The sequence below is a fragment of the Patella vulgata genome, chromosome 8 (genome assembly GCF_932274485.2).
Source record: "Patella vulgata chromosome 8, xgPatVulg1.2, whole genome shotgun sequence".
Classification (NCBI taxonomy): Eukaryota; Metazoa; Mollusca; class Gastropoda; family Patellidae; genus Patella; species Patella vulgata.
In genome coordinates, this window is record NC_065886.2 from 49,952,832 (window position 1) to 49,969,339 (window position 16,508).

General features: G+C 34.9%; 2 protein-coding genes across 2 annotated transcripts in view; both read left to right on the forward strand.

The window, feature by feature from the left end:
• Window positions 1-5,893, forward strand: part of LOC130010249 (sodium- and chloride-dependent taurine transporter-like) — a 46,987-nt gene extending 41,094 nt beyond the window's left edge. Inside the window, exons 3-5 of the mRNA XM_050559443.2 lie at window positions 1,650-1,781; window positions 2,370-2,667; window positions 5,329-5,893. Coding sequence (XP_050415400.1) covers window positions 1,650-1,781; window positions 2,370-2,667; window positions 5,329-5,473 — 575 coding nt within the window. The 3' untranslated portion in view covers window positions 5,474-5,893. The remainder of the gene's footprint in view (window positions 1-1,649; window positions 1,782-2,369; window positions 2,668-5,328) is intronic.
• Window positions 5,335-15,221, forward strand: LOC126829516 (sodium- and chloride-dependent taurine transporter). The gene is made up of 10 exons (XM_050559441.2): window positions 5,335-5,461; window positions 5,900-6,034; window positions 7,081-7,184; window positions 8,426-8,550; window positions 10,277-10,389; window positions 10,904-11,041; window positions 11,245-11,344; window positions 12,264-12,364; window positions 13,415-13,594; window positions 13,862-15,221. The coding sequence occupies exons 2-10, from the start codon at window positions 5,903-5,905 to the stop codon at window positions 14,039-14,041; spliced, it is 1,173 nt and encodes a 390-aa protein (XP_050415398.2). The 5' UTR covers window positions 5,335-5,461; window positions 5,900-5,902; the 3' UTR covers window positions 14,042-15,221.
• The last annotated feature ends 1,287 nt before the right edge of the window (window positions 15,222-16,508 follow it).

Sequence of the window (16,508 nt, forward strand, 5' to 3'; positions counted from 1 at the left end):
TTTTATACGCCAACATTAAAACATGGTCGTATACTGTCGTCACCCTGGCGGTCTGACCGCCCGCCCGTCTTACCCATTTGCTAGTGAACGCTCCACGGGTTAAAGTTAGCATATTCATAAAGAATCCTATTGGATTTTCAGCGATTTCGAATAATTACGGTCAGAATGGCCGTTATAATCTTGTGGTCGCCCAGAGGCTAAAGTTATCATGCGATTCACTTCAAATTTTAAATACAGTGTTTATAGGTCCTGCAGAATCCTATTGATTTTCAGCGATTTCCATTTATTACTGCCAAATTATGGCCCTTGAAAACGTTAGAATAAATCTTGTGGACGCCCTACAAGCTAAGTCAATTTGTCACCCGATTCACTTTAAATTTAAACAGCGTTTAAGGTCCTGAGAGGAAGTCTATTGTGGGCGTATTTATCGGTGCCGGATAACCTATCTTTTATAGTCATGAGACAACTATCTTGACGATTTTCAACATGTTTCGTATAATAAATGTTAGCACAATGAATTTCTATCACATTTTAATTATTTCTGATCAGCTTTCATTGTTTAGTAAATGTTTTTCATTGATTATTGAAATGACCGTCGACAGAAATTAGAAATCGTATTTCAAAACCCATACCGTCATTTGTAATCGTTCTCATCAGCGTTTTAGAATGTCTGACGCCGTGTTTTCACATAGATTGTTATTTTTAATTATATACTGCACGCAAAGGTCGCTGGAAATAGCATTAATTATTAATGCTGATATATAAGGTTTAGAATAGAAACAGATTTCTCTTAATTAAAATGGTTCGGAAAATTCTTTATGAGCAATTAAAAATTTACACTGAGAAATCAATGAGTTATTTATTCCCACACACATGGGTATATTTGCACCAGATTTTATTATACGATCACATTTTTATGCGGACGTATATTGTCATCGCCCCTGTCCATCCGGACGTCCGTCCACCTACAATTTGTTTGTGGACACTCTACAGGTCCAAATTGTTTTCCCATTTTGACGAAACTTGTAATACGGGTTTATCCCCCGAAGATCTCGGACCTTTCGATATTATGGCATGTATCGGACCGTAACTTCATGGATTATAGCCCCTGAATGTACGAAAACTCGCGGGTTATTTTAGCTTGTTCTCTATGCATCTTGCAAAATGTGGGCGTATCTTGCCTGGCAACCGCTGGCTAAAGTTCTTGTGAACACTCTGACTACATTTATCATCCGATATTACCTGCTAGAATGTCCTTGATCCATTTGCAACAATTTCCGTTGATCACACCTAGAGTTATGGCACTTGGTCTTTTTGCAGACTCTTGTGAACGCCCAAGCGATACAACTTAATGTTCGCGATCTGCTTGAAATGTATATATATATATATTGTCCAGGATTGAAGACGCCCGGTGACTTACCTACTGTGGGCATATATTTATAACACCTTGTTAATCTTTCAAAAGATCCAAGATACATGGACATGTTTTAATGTTACGTCGTTTCACTTATTTTTCCCCGGCAATTTAGACCCTTTATATACGAGACGATACTGCCTGTAACCAAGATATCACTATACACACTGGACAAACTCTTTCCATAAAGGTAAACTAATGATTTGGTTAAGGTGATCTTTATTTCTATTTTCAGGTGCCTTCCTCATTCCCTATTTTATTGCTGTGATATTAGGTGGTATACCGGTGTTTTTTTTAGAAGTATCTTTGGGGCAGTTTATGTCCGAGGGTGGAATAGGACCATGGAAATTATGTCCATTATTTCAAGGTAAAATATTCTCTATAATCTTATTCAAACCAAGTACAGTTTCAAAGTGCTAAACACGCTTAGTTTAACAAGACCCAAAATTGTGATTCTCAGGTTAAATAATTGTTTATACTTTAAGCAAGGATGTATTCCAACATATTACAAGATGAGTGATGCTTTTGTTTACCTCGCTTTCAGGAAATCTACTTAAACACTCTTGCCATGTATACAGAACTTTCGTCGATTGCCAACTTAACTCGCTGATGGATACAAATTATATTTACACGTTTGCCTATAAGCAATAATATATTAACAGATTTAGCTCTTGCATAATGTATGATTAACGGCACGTTTATACCTTTAAACATGCATTATGCAAGAGCTAAATCTGCCTATTTGAGGCCTTTCTTGTCAAACCTTCAAAGGCTAATATCTTCGCTCTCAATAGAGTAATTTGAATGAAATGTTCAAATTATTCATTTTACATTATCTATGTTCGACCTATTATAGCACGAATGGCTAGCTCTTTATCTAAATCTAACATAATGTATCTTTAATATATTTGATATTAAAGACCCACTTGAACATCTCCGTGTATTTGTTTTGTAGGTATTGGATATGCCAGTGCAATCATCGTGTTTTTATTAAACTGTGATTACAATATTATACTTACCTGGGCTTTCTACTACCTTTTCTCGTCATTTCAAGCTGTATTACCTTGGTCACATTGTAATAATGATTGGAACACGGAAAACTGTAGAGATTTTAGGTCCAGAAGACAGACCAACTTGTCAGAGACCAATACAACATCTTTTAATACCTCGATAGTTAATATGGTACCATACAACTTAACCCTGAACACCAATGCGACAGGAAAAGTAATGGATTCCGTTACAGAATTTTGGGAGTATGTATAATTTTCAACATTATTTTCATTTCGAAGATCATGTCATTGTGCAAAATTCAAAAACAAAAATAAATGCCAATATTTTTAAGATTGACTTAACTTTATCTTTTGGTTGAAACTTTGCCTGGTCCATAAGATGGGTCGAATCTTGGCCTAATTCATAAATCGTTTTGAAAATTAACCATAAATTTAAACTTGGCTTAATCCATAAACAGCAAGAATTGTGATTCTGTTAATTTCTACTTCCCTTTTTAAAAAGACGAGGGTTTGGATTTTGCACATGACATGTATATGCATACCTCAATATATATACACGTATATTATTTACTCATAAGCACATGCATCAATCTGAATGCACTGTCATTAATGAATTTGCTAGTTTATAAATCTATTTAAAGCTCACTTTCAGCAATCTCAGGTGAGTCTACAATGACCATATTACTTATATAAAGTATAGATAATTCAGGCTGAATATATAGAAACATTCACGGAAAGAAATTGAATAAAAATATTAGGACTCACCCAGGCTTGGTTTAGATCTACAAAATATCAATAACGTCACGGGTAGCTTGTTACTGTTTTTAAAAAATGACCCGAAATGGCCGTGAGAGATAAGCGTGAATTAAGATCTTCAGGTTTCTGCCAAGAAGCATAATTCAGATTAAACAATATTCCAAATTAGTATTCTAAGTAGATATATTGCATTATAATAGATTATTTGAAAAGTAGATTTTAGAAATTTGACATTTGGTTCGAAAGTTTTAGATAATGAATGAAATACTTTGTGCAATTTTTATAAAAAACAATTTGAAAGATTTCGTATAATCTTTATATTACCCACTTTTTAAATACTGACCGTCCAAAACATTTACTATTCTTAATCTGGGTGAGTCACTACACATCTTCATCATATAAGTAAAAAAATTTTGACATAAGCAAAATTCGTTTGAGAATTTATCATGAGTTATCATGTATTCGGGATATACCGAGCATGTTTCCAATCTAGGTACATGTAGTATAATAAAGTCCATGTTTAATCCTTCTAAATTGCATAATGAATCGAAATATTTCCTAGTTGTATATGAGCTATATTATTATTATTATATAAATTATTAAAAAGATACACTTTAATGAAATCATACGTCGGATATTTTTTGTCTTAGATTTTTTTATATATTGGGCAGACATGCTAAATATTTAAATTGGATATTTATATACAAAATAAAAGATGTTGGATCAGATTCAAATCACCAAATGGACCATTAAATTAATTTCTCGTGCTAAGTTTGTTTTAGTAAAGTGTAACTTTTTTCCATATTGATTTATATCGATATTTTCTAGTCAAATAGACAAGAACATAAATTCATATATAGTCAAATTGAGTTATAATATTTCGTTATAGCGAATATTAAAGTTATATTGAAAAATATTAGTCATTAAGGCCTACTGTAAATCGTATATTGACATTTATTGGGTGATGGTGATGAAATTAAATTATCCCGAGATCAAAAGTTAAAAATAAAAGAACTCTTAGTTCATAATTTTTGCCATCAACTAAGTTGTAACTATGAAGGTATATTGATATACACCAGGCCATATTGTACTATTTTTAATATTTTGATATCATATTGTTTTTGCTATATATTTTGATATAATATGTATATTTTTTTAACATGATCCATCAATATTTCATGGTTTATGGTTTATGTCATTTTTCATTTTCATTTCATTTTCATTTTCATTTTCACTGATGAGAGGTTGACATTCTGCTAATTGATATGTTTGGTTTTGTACATTTAGAATTTATTAAGTGCTGAAAAGCACATTTCTTTGTCCATAAATGATTAAAGACGCCCCCTCGTTTCGGTGCCTCTGATAACATAGAGTTTAACTATGAGCTTTTCTCCTTCAATTAAACGTTTGGCAAGTTCCATGATTCTTCGAGATTTGGTTGTCATGATTCCATGAATCACCGAACCTCGAAGAAATAATGTTCTAAGTTTTGTGGATATTGTATTTAAATGTATAACGCACGGCAATGTACATGTGTGCATATGTTATTGTTTTATCGAATAAAGAAATTAATTCTATCAACTTTAAGTCAACGTTGGAACTCGTACAAAGATACACTGCTTATAGGTCCACCCAGCAAGCTCTAGTTTTCAGCTCATTTAGGCATTGCTTCTATCTTAGATCATCTCTAGAACCATTTATTTAGTTTAGAAGCTGTGCCTTTATATGGCATCGCAACGTCCCCAAACTTTCCCTATCAGTTATTTGTTTTTAATCTAGAACCGATGGGCTACCACACCCGGAACGTTCACAATGACTGGTAGGCCCTACACAAAGTCGACTGGCTGATGAAATTTAACAACATAGAAAAATCTGTTTCTCCAAATTTATCTTGTTGCACTAACCTTATTAACAAGTACTTGAGTAAATATTTTTCAAAAGAAAATCGTGTAACTGTCGAGTTACCACTAACACAACAAAATTTCACATCATCATTATGTACAGTGATCTTGTTCTTCTTTGACCTCTCGTTTATAGCTTTTTTATAGTTGCCAATTCGGCAACTAATCAGCGCTGCACATATATCGGAATATGTGACAGTCGCATACTAATAATAAAACAGCCATTCTAGTGTAGAAATTTCTTCAGGCGGAAAGTCCTTCAACTCTCCAGCGGTGTGGGGTCTCCTGGCAACGTCAAGTGGGACCTGGCCCTCTGTCTGTTACTCGCATGGATCGTGGTGTATTTCTGCATCTGGAAGGGCATTAAGAGCTCCGGAAAGGTGATCTATTGAATCGGTGTTAACAGTGTGTGCATTATAACACCGATAATATTTTGTATTCCATGTTTGCAGATTTAATTAAAGACCTTATATTAATGTGATTTTTACCGTGGTGTCGTTGGATAGCTGGAAATAAATCTGATGTATTTTCAAAAATATCTGAAAAAGTCTCGTAATGAGCAGTAATATATACACTTTTTTAATAGTAAAAAAAATATGGATAAAAATAATTATTTTAAAGTCCCTAGGTTTTAACTTTAGAGACAATGAGAGTTGTCCATCGGCACCACTTTACATTTAAAACCTAGTATTTATCTATATTACAGTTATATTTTATTCAATCAAAAAATTAATTTCAAATTCTCAAAGATTTTCGTTTTCAGCATTTTGACTATGTAGCCCTTTCTATATCTCGGCGTGTTTTCTCTTTTTTCTCAGGTTATGTATTTCACGGCTACAAGTCCTTACATATTGATGTTTGTGTTGTTGATACGAGGCGTGACGTTAGATGGCGCCATTGACGGCATTAAATATTACCTTCTTCCTGATTGGTCAAAATTAGCCGAAACACAGGTAAATAATTTACTATATTTTAGACTGGAATTCAATCTGATTAAAACACAGATCCTGTTTCGTTTCGTTTCGTTTTTTATGGTTCAAAATTTTGTTTTACTTATCTTCACTACACTAGGATCTGGGGGAGTTGTTAAATAACAGGCGTTCTGCTTGATGTGAGGAATTAGCCAATGAAACGGTCTGTTACGCCAAGTTCTTGGCTTGCTCTGTACGGAACTGTGGGTAAACCACTAGAATAATCAAGGTCAAAAGCCGCTCGTATGACCCCTGGTATGACCTCCTACTACAACTGGTCATATCTTCATGTAGTAGAGGCCACCGAAAGTATAAAAAAAACGAAATATAGATCTGTATTTTAATCAGATTGACTGGAATTTGAACAGTCAATATAATCAGGGGGTGGGGCACGGAGGCCCAATAAATGTGATTTTATAAACGAGAGGCATCAATGTTCGATTCAATCCCTGGAGTATTTCAGTCGGTTTACCATGTGTGTTTGTGCAGGGCGACTCGACTGGTCGTTCGGATGGGACGAAAAACCTCAGCAAGTTAAAGATCCCATTACAGTTGGCAGTCGAAATAATGAGTAGGCCCTGTTGGCTGTGTATAGTTGGTCCAAATTGTTTCTATTACATCACGGGGGGGGGGGGGGGCCTACGCGCAAGCTAATTATTGACATAAAATTAAAGCATATGTTAGTCCTTAAATGACCTAGTATGTGTCGAGTGGACGTTAAACCCCATTTATTTGCCTTATAGTTTAAGCTAGCAGTGTTTCAAACGGGTTTATTGATTGTCTATTATTAAACAGACTATTCCCTAAATAGAATTGCTATTTGATTTACCAGTATAACATTTAACAGACTATATATTCTCCCGTATTGAAATATTCCTTTTCATCTATTGGTACAATTTATATTTTATTTAAAATGATTCTAGATAAGCCATATGGTTCAACACGCTATATGAATGTATGTGTACGACAAAAGAAAACTGGTAATGGAGGCGAGATCGATATGTTAAATATTTAATTTTATTTTCTAGGTATGGGTTGATGCAGGTACACAAATATTTTTCTCCTATTCCATCAGTCTTGGTACACTTACGGCATTAGGTAGCTACAACAAATTCCATCATAACTGTTACAGGTATGTTAATTCGAAATTAATATAATTTTAAACACATTAGCCTTAATAATAATTTAAGAAATAGGAATAAATTTTTATTGTAATTTTAGATTAGTGTTAAGTCGTTTCTTGACGAATACGTGGTGTTCAGCTTATATAGCCCGTTCAGACGCTTAAGTTGAACTGGTTAAAACTAACTTGGTCGTCTGAACGCAAATGTGGGGCAAATAAACCAGTTTAAAAAAACCAAGCTCCCGACCTGTCTCCGAGAAGACATTTTATTTTAAACTGGTTCATCTTGGCCGTCTGAACTGGCTGGCTTAAAAACCCCGGCTCCAGCTTGCTTTGAGCATGCGCAGTACGCAGTAACTTACATTCCTGTGAATATATCGGGGTCAGACAGTGCCAATGTTATCGAAAGCGTGCGAGAACCGAATAAAGAATATGAAGCTACCCATGCGTAGTTAACTCTAACCCCCGACCGAAGAGGTCAGAATAGTTAAACTGGTTTGGCTTATATATAGTACGTGTGAACGCAACACGATGCTGTCTTAAAAACCCCGGCGATTTTGAACTGGTTTAAAAATAAGCGTCTGAACTGTATATTAGTATATGGTCAATAAAGCAACGGAAATGGAATTTTTCATGTAACCAGAATATAAGTATTAATAAGAGACGTGTTGATATTTCGACCAAGACCACATAATTAATGTTTGGGATTTTTATTGACATACAAGATTTAAGCTTATCTCAATATCATCCACAGTCTTAAACATTGCAAACAACTTGGGCTTCTGATATCTAATATTTAAGAAGAAATAAAAAAATTTAAAATTGGCACACGAATCGTTTGCCAGAATATTTCGAGCGCCAGTTGTATGAAGCGACTCGGTGAATGAGGCTAAACATATCCCATGTACGAGAATACTACCAGTGTAGACTGGAATAGCCAGATTGCCATTCAATTCAGACTCTTCGCGTATTTCTCCGAACATAACTGATTAGAAATTACAGTAAAACAGAAATGATTGAATTTAAATCAATTTATATACATTCATATTACATAATTATGCGTTACGACTCATTTGTGTCAATTTCTAGGTCCCAAAGATTAGCGATTTAGATCCTTTAAATTTGTAAAGTAGGAAATGGGGCCTGTAGTGATAAGTCCTTTCAGAAATGCATAGTTCTGTAAATACAGTAGTTCCTATAGTGATGATGAAATACAGGATGATAGTGATGTAATATTATTTTATATACAGGGATACTGTAGTATTTGCAGCTGTGAATAGTGGTACCAGTTTTCTAGCAGGATTTGTGACCTTTTCTGTGCTAGGTTTTATGGCTAAACAACAAAATGTCGACATTTCAGTGGTTGCAGAATCAGGTCAGTAGACGGACATGTGGTATTAATATTACAGGATAAAGAAACTTTATCTATGTTCTAACAGATGCAGATGTGAGAGATACCGTCTACCTTTTACAATTACGTAGGCTCAGGTTAATGCGACCCTACGTCATCGTGACGCAGGTTATGTACTCTTATTACCTATGGAGGGGTGTAGTACATGTTTATGAAACCAAACCTACCGATTTGTTGTTGATGGAAAAAGAGAGAAAAATGGGGTTTAACTTCTACTCGACACAAACTAGGTCATTTCGGGACTAACATGGTTCAATTTTTATTTCAATATTTCGCTTGCTCGTAGGGGTCTTTAGCAGTGGGGCGACCCGGAGAAAACCCAGGAGATTGGGCAGGCGACCCTACCCCTTGTCACGTACAACCGGGGAATCGAAACCACGCCATTTAACTTAATGACTGATCTTAAAGTTATAACCGACACGGTTTCTCTCTCTTTCCCTCCCCCCTCCCTCTCTCTCTCTCTCTCTCTCTCTCTCTCTCTCTCTCATAAACCCTGATGGAGTAAGCAGTAGACTATAGTGATGTTTAAAAACAATATGGCATGCTAATAACTGCCTACGTGTTTGACAGGTGAAGTTGATTACATGTCTCGATTTCGTTGGGCCTGTGTTTGACCTTTGCATCACCATGGTTACCACTATGATAAACAGACTTTAAAGAGAACACCAGCTCTCCGATTACTGCCAATGAGAATTCGGTTACCTATTTCGTCACAACAGACGTTGTTTTGTTGTGATTTCCGCCACGAGTGTTGTTTCTTGGCTCGGTATGTGACGTGATTCTACCAAAAATAACTAAAAAGTCAAATCCCTGGTAAATACGAAACTATACAGTGTTGTTGTATATATTTGTATTTATGACTGATGGACAATGCTGTGCTGCATGTTCGTGTTACAAGCAATGTGAATTTGCCTAGAAAATAATTATTTACGAATATTATTTTAGTCATACCTGTTTTTACCTAGACGTTCTTATCAACATTATAAATATAGCCCAATGGAATGTTGTTTACTAAGATGTAGAGCAAACCTTACCGCATTCTTCATTCAACAAAATCATAATACATTATTGTATGACATTGTATGCATGTCATGGAAGGCCCACGGTTTTGTTTCAAGTCATGTTTGAATGTTAAACATGCTGTCACAGTCGAGCAGATCCTGTCAAAATTAGTATATAGACGAATAATTAAGGTTAATCCTACCTTATTATTTTAATCTTGGGATCTAAAGATACAAGATCCGGGATAAGATGATCTTAATCCTGTATTTGAATTATGATCCACCCGTTTCTATATTGTAACTAGATACTGATAACAATTTGATCAAAAACCGATCATTTTTATACCCCATGGAAATGTGGTCGTATATTGTCGTCGCCCCCGTCCGTCGTCGACAATTTCTTGTGAACACTCTACAAACTACATTGATCATCTGATTATTTTGAAATTGATATATATTGTTTACATTAGGGAGGTGATTAATCCTAATTAATTTCAATAATTTCGTTAAATTCTTCTGGAGTTATGGCCCATATATAATTTTTCTTAACGTATGTCCTCACCTTTTGTAGAATATAGAAACGGATGGGTTATCGCTTTTAATTACTTTCGTTTCTGTTTAAAAATTGGAATATAAATAAGAATCTTATTTAAAAACGTGTCATTAACAAGATATTGTATATTTTATAGGTCCTGGTTTAGCTTTTATAGCTTATCCTGAAGCTGTAGCTCAAATGCCTGTTGCTCCACTGTGGTCTGTTTTGTTCTTCTGTATGATTATATTATTGGGTCTCGACAGTCAGGTATGTTTATATTCTACACAATGCCAGTCTTCAGTGTAATACGTCGTTCTTTATGCTAGGTTTCCATTATCACGAATCGTGTTACGATTGAAATGATAGTTTTAATCGTGGAGTAATCGTGGTGATCCTATCAGGTCTTATCATATCTTGAGGTCAGTCGTAGCATTTATGTTAAACGTATCGAAACCTATCTGAACGGATCTACTACACGTACCAGATCGTGGACTCAATAGGGACAATCCTGTCGTAACGCATCGCACGACAGTGGGAACCTGGCATTTCTTAATTTTACATGTTACACATTGTAATGATACACAATATTGTTTATTCTAAATATTTATAAGTACATGTATTGTTTAGGGAGCGTTTGTTTTACATAGGCTACGCCATCTTCCCCAATCCCATTAAATAGGCTGCATAAAATACTGTTTATAAAAAGAAATATACAATTGTTACTGGTCCAATACAATTAGTTTAGGCTGCTGCATTATTTATTATATTTTGTCTATTTCAGTTTGTAGGTGTTGAGGGCTTTGTTACAGCCATTGTAGATCTCAAACCTCATTTGTTCCGACAAGGGCATCGTCGCGAACTATTGATTCTTGGTGTTTGTACATTGTCATTTGGTATTGGTTTATCTATGGTGACCGAAGTAAGTTCAGACGTCTTATTTACCCCATGTATTAGGTTATCACAAAACGATTAAAAGCACCCTTGTAGAATTTCAAATTTTTTTTATTAAGTTCATACAATGTGAACATCATCAAAAAAATTAAAATGCTTTCAATGATAGTAATGGGTGCTTTGATTATTGTTATATTTGAATGTATACTAAGAAGTTTCCCGCCTACCTAGGGCGGGATGTATGTATTTCAGCTATTCGACTACTACTCTGCCAGCCGAATTGTTCTCATAGTGGCTTTCTTCGAGTGTATAGTGGTAGCTTATATTTACGGTATGTTTTGGTAAAAGGTTGTATTTTGAATGAATTGCTTTAGTGTGGATTTTTTTCTGGGATACATTTAATTGTGAAATGCATTTATTTCATCTAACGCATGATGTTCCTTATGTTTGTTGGTGAAAGGGTTTTCATCATAGTAGGTACTTAACATCTATTTGATGTGGGTGTTGTTTGATTGGTTAGACAGGAGGTTTAAAGGGAGATAACTCTCGTAACAATTACACCATGTTTTTTTTTACTTTATTTATTTTTTTTTTATATCGAAGTTGGCTATGAAATTGAAGGTGAAATTCAGTTAATCTTGTAGGCCTAGTGAATGATAACGTAGACATGATTTATAGGAAAGTCGTTTTAGACCGATGGATAATTTTCACTTGGGCACAGGCCTTCTATATGTAGTGTTAATAAAGAAATATGGAATTTTCGGATGTTTGAAAAGGGTTAATATTTTTTTGGAAGGGCACAGAGATAATTAGTGATAATTGCATGCTATCACGGAATAGTTTATTAGATAATTCAACAAAAAATGGTTTTAGTAGTGCAACTTGTTTCACAGACACTCTGGTTCTCCATTTTTTCGTTTTCCCCTCTTTTGATAATAAATTAGTAGGTACTTTTAGGAAAATTGCTTAAAACCGATAAAGGAGTATAATTTGAATTTTAAAAAGGTAAAGACTAATTTCGAATAAAGGTTTAGAGTTGGCTTTGGCAATATTGAAAAAAAGAACCATTTATTACTCAACATGATGCTTTACAAAGGTGTTACTGTAACCCATCGTTCTTTTATTTTTAGATCATTCAAAATTTCGTTTGACGAGAATGGTTTTAACCAGGAAAGCCAGATTTATATTTCCTGGTACCAATAACTCCATGGATAGTTTATAATCTTTATTATTTCTATATTTTTTAATAGGGATAAACCGGTTTTATGATAATATACAGATGATGTTGGGATTCCGACCCGGTCCATTCATTAAAATCGCATGGTGTATTCTGACTCCTATATTCACTTTGGTGAGTAAAAATATGGGATATTGACCGGTCACGAACTGTCTTGGGTTTAATTTCTTACCTGATGGCGATTCAAAAGAATCTTGTCAACATCCCAAGCTGCAATAATCACCACACAATCTTATTTATGTTTGTCCGCGAAAGTCCTAAACCTATATATAGCGCAAACGGTAGATTATATTAGGCAAATTGTAAGCGATGTCAATGGTAGGGTGACCCATGTACTCTACAGAAATAAAGTCCACCGCTGATAGTTCGAGACTACCACTGAAGCGTGCACATTCGCCGTGTCGAGGCCAACTTTCTGACAGTATGATACTATACATAGCCATGGCACGTGCAATTCTCTACAAATCTATCAACTATTACAGCAGTAAAAAAATTATTGTTGACGATTTTGAATAGCAGTGAAATTAAGCTTCTTGGTTATTACAGCAGATTTAGAAATTACGTTCGTTTCATTTTTTAAATCGCTTTATCATTAACTGTACCGTTAAGAGCGGCATCTTTTGGTTTAGTACAAATAATATCTCTGAATCACGCGGGTTAGACAGGAACATGATACTAGCAGTAGTTTCATTTTACTTTTACAAGGTTCTTAAAACGATTGTTGAGCTACCTAACGTGCTTATTTCAAAATTCAATTTCTTGTTCTAGCTTTCTGTCTAATATCGAATTCCAACTGCCAGGAAATCTTTTACGTACACGTGACCTCGGTTTTGCGTCCCGTCCGAACGACTAGACAACTGTCCTTGTCAAGCCCTCCGCCCTGCACCACTGGCAAGGAGAAACACGCCGGAAAATCCCAGTGAACTTTCTCGGCCAATGTAGGGATCGAACACGCGACTTCAAGGCTAGCGAGCCATCGTCTAACCCAATTAGTATCCGTGGCTCTCAGCTTAAAATAAGTCGTTCATACTACAATAAAAGGCATACATATCTATGGCCCTCACTGTCAATTAATTTAAAAACATGTTCTTTCTGTGATGAATTTAAAATGAGCATTTCCGTGGACGTATGAATATTTTTATAATTATTTTCATTTGATTTCAGACGATATTTATCATGGGTACCATCAGTTATTCCGAGCTGACGTATAAACGTAAATTAGTGACGTATACCTATCCTACATGGGCTATTGGTATTGGATGGTGTATGGCACTGGTCTCTATCGTATTTATACCAATTGTAATGGTGTTTAAATTATTGAAAGCTAAAGGTTCATTCAAGACGGTAAGTGTATGGGGTTTGTCAATAAAGGCCCAAATTCTTAAACCTAACCCTGGACCTAGCCCTATGCTTACCCTAACCTACAATCTCGCCAACAATTACCTGCACTAACCTTATTTACATATCGGCGACCTTGACGAAAATTGAGATGGCCTTAACAAATAGATTTAGTCGTTGAAACCTCATTTGACCAATTAACTCAAACATGGGGAAGTGCAAATAATAGAATAAACAGCTCGTATTTATTCCTTTATTCGATGTTATTTTCAGAGAATCACCGAGTTACTAAAACCGAGACTACAACGACACCAACTACGTGAAAATGAAGACATATCAAAAGTCCACATATTGGATGATATTTACCAGTCGAATTCAGCAACAGAAGCCATGAATTCTATCGAAAAAATTCCTATGACCAATGAATACACACCCGATGGAGAGGAAGCTTAAAATCAAACGACTTTAAAGGAACAAAACTTTTTTTTTCAACAGCTTCATCCATATTATTAGCAGAGAGAAACCAAGCCAGGTTTTAAGTCTGTTAATATTTATCGGAGAATAGGTGGTTCATTTTATAGAATATTTCACTAAGTGAAATTTCTTATGTATGAAATATTTTGAATCTCCTATAAGAGAATGAATGTGATGGAATTAAATCATTTTACGTTTATTGAGCACTAAATATAGACTTAACGATCCAAATTGCGCGGTTGGTTCTTCAGAAATACGATCTGTTCCATTGAGACTATATGCTTATTCTAATCATCGTATTCTCGATGTTATTAGAACCGGAAAATCACCAGCACTTAATATATAGTCCCATTACACTGACACAATTTAGGATTTTAGTATAAACAAATTCCATATTTGGTATGAATGAGATGTGTGAGTGTAAAGCTTGATCACGTGATATTCATAATTTATACAAGGACTTGTTGTAATATTTTAAATTAAATATTATTAGTGTACAAAGTATAATATGGCTGACGTGATAGATAATACATGACCAATTTTCATGTTCTGTCTCAAAGCTTGAGGAATATACCGGGCGTCGGTAAAATTTGGGTCTAAATGACAATAATTTCTATTGGACAGCCAAAGCTTAGAGAAAAAAACAATTGAACTGTACATATATCATAAAAAAAAACATTGTATATAAAACATTTTTCATATCGACGAATCAAATTATTTGGTTATTTTTTACAAAAAAAGAATTAAATTTATTCGAAGTTGGTATTTTAGAACTGTACATTTAGGTGTACGGTATTCAAATACGGTTATTAAGGTCAAATTTGGGGATATGAAAACATTATATTTGCACGAGGGTTTTTCTATTTTTGAAAACAGCTTCCCGAAACAAACGTACATTACGTCATGTTTTTAACCGTTATTGCTTTTTAATATAATACAATCCATTGGATAGGTATTAACTTTGGCTAATCTTATATATATATATATATATATATATATATATATATCCCCAGAAGAATACTAGTCGAAATTAATGGGGCAACTAAAATTGATTTTAAATAAGACGAACAAAAGATTTTTTGTTAGATAAACTTTTTACTTTTTAAATTTTCAACAAATGGAGTTATACGTTAGAAAATAAACTGTTTTTCAAAAAGAACGATGACTTGCTTTATTTTGTGTGTTATATTTATTTAAAAGTAAATCTGAATTGGAAAAAAGATAAACACGGGTAATAACTGGACTGTTTTCGATCAGAATTTGATGACCAATGTACTACATACAGATAGATCTCTGTCAGTCAGTGTCGGTCCAGTTTTAAACCTGCTACATCGTATATACAGGCTTAAAATCAAGCATGACGTCATCGCCGCAGTCCTCAACTTAAACCGACTAAGGTGTGTTTGCCGGGTGGGGTACTGTGATTTAACCGGGTGGTGGGGGGGGGGACTCTTGACAACGACTTTGTGAGTCGGGTGGGGGGGGTGGGGTGGGGGGGGGGTCACTCTCGACAACAAACTTGTCCGGAACAAGCTGGGGTCGGGAGACTTGGGCTCGCCGGCTTCACTCCAGAGTCAAGCCTACAGTCACTGAATTTTACGCGACTGACATTTGTTGTGGGCAGCCCCGGATGTAGATGATCCTGGAACCTGTGCCCTATTAGGCCTCATTGTAGATCACATCAGGATCAAACCGCGTTTTACTTTCCGGGGCACCACGGCCCCAAATCAAGTAGGCCTATACAAGAACGGTCTTTAAGCACCCATTTTGTTTTACTTATTTGAATTGCTAGGGACAATAACACTCTTGCTGGCTTGACAGTTCCAGAAAATAAAAAAATAGCCTTATTCTAAGTACTAGATGTGTTAGTGTCCTACCTGTTGTGTAAATTATCCATTAAATCCTATTTTACTTGTCCAAAGGGTTCAAAAATATTTTTAAATCCAAGTCACATTTGAAAACCTTTACGTCAGGCTTTTCAAATCATTTAGTTGAATTTTTCCAATTTTTTAAATTAGGTGTGTTAAGATGAAATTTGTACCATCAATTAATTGGAATATTTTAAAATAGTACAATTTGTTGACCAGAATAAAGATTGGGACATATTATTAAGTTACAACAAGAGTGGTATTGAGCCTTTAACATAATCAAATGAAGAGTTTCTGGGATTTGTGCTAATATGATGAATATAGTTTGTTAGATTGTTTTTGGTTTATTTTACAGAATTTGAATAATATTCATACACCCAAGTAGATTGTATAGAAATTTTATCTCGGGACACCGAATTTGTTTTTTATGGGAGATAACTCTTATATGCTAAATGGAGGCAGACCACCATTAATTTCCCCATTTACTTAATGTTAATTTTGGCCTCTTTGCCCTGCTCTTACTTTTCCCCAAATTGTCGTTGGACTGAATGCTTTTTACCTCATTGAAACAAATGGTC

Bases quoted from the DNA above. Each gene is read 5' to 3' on its own strand.
- LOC126829516 (XM_050559441.2), top strand. From the start codon at position 5,903: ATGTATTTCACGGCTACAAGTCCTTACATATTGATGTTTGTGTTGTTG. The intron at 10,390-10,903 runs GTATGTTTATAT...TGTCTATTTCAG, and splicing joins TATTGGGTCTCGACAGTCAG to TTTGTAGGTGTTGAGGGCTT. The intron at 13,595-13,861 runs GTAAGTGTATGG...TGTTATTTTCAG, and splicing joins CTAAAGGTTCATTCAAGACG to AGAATCACCGAGTTACTAAA.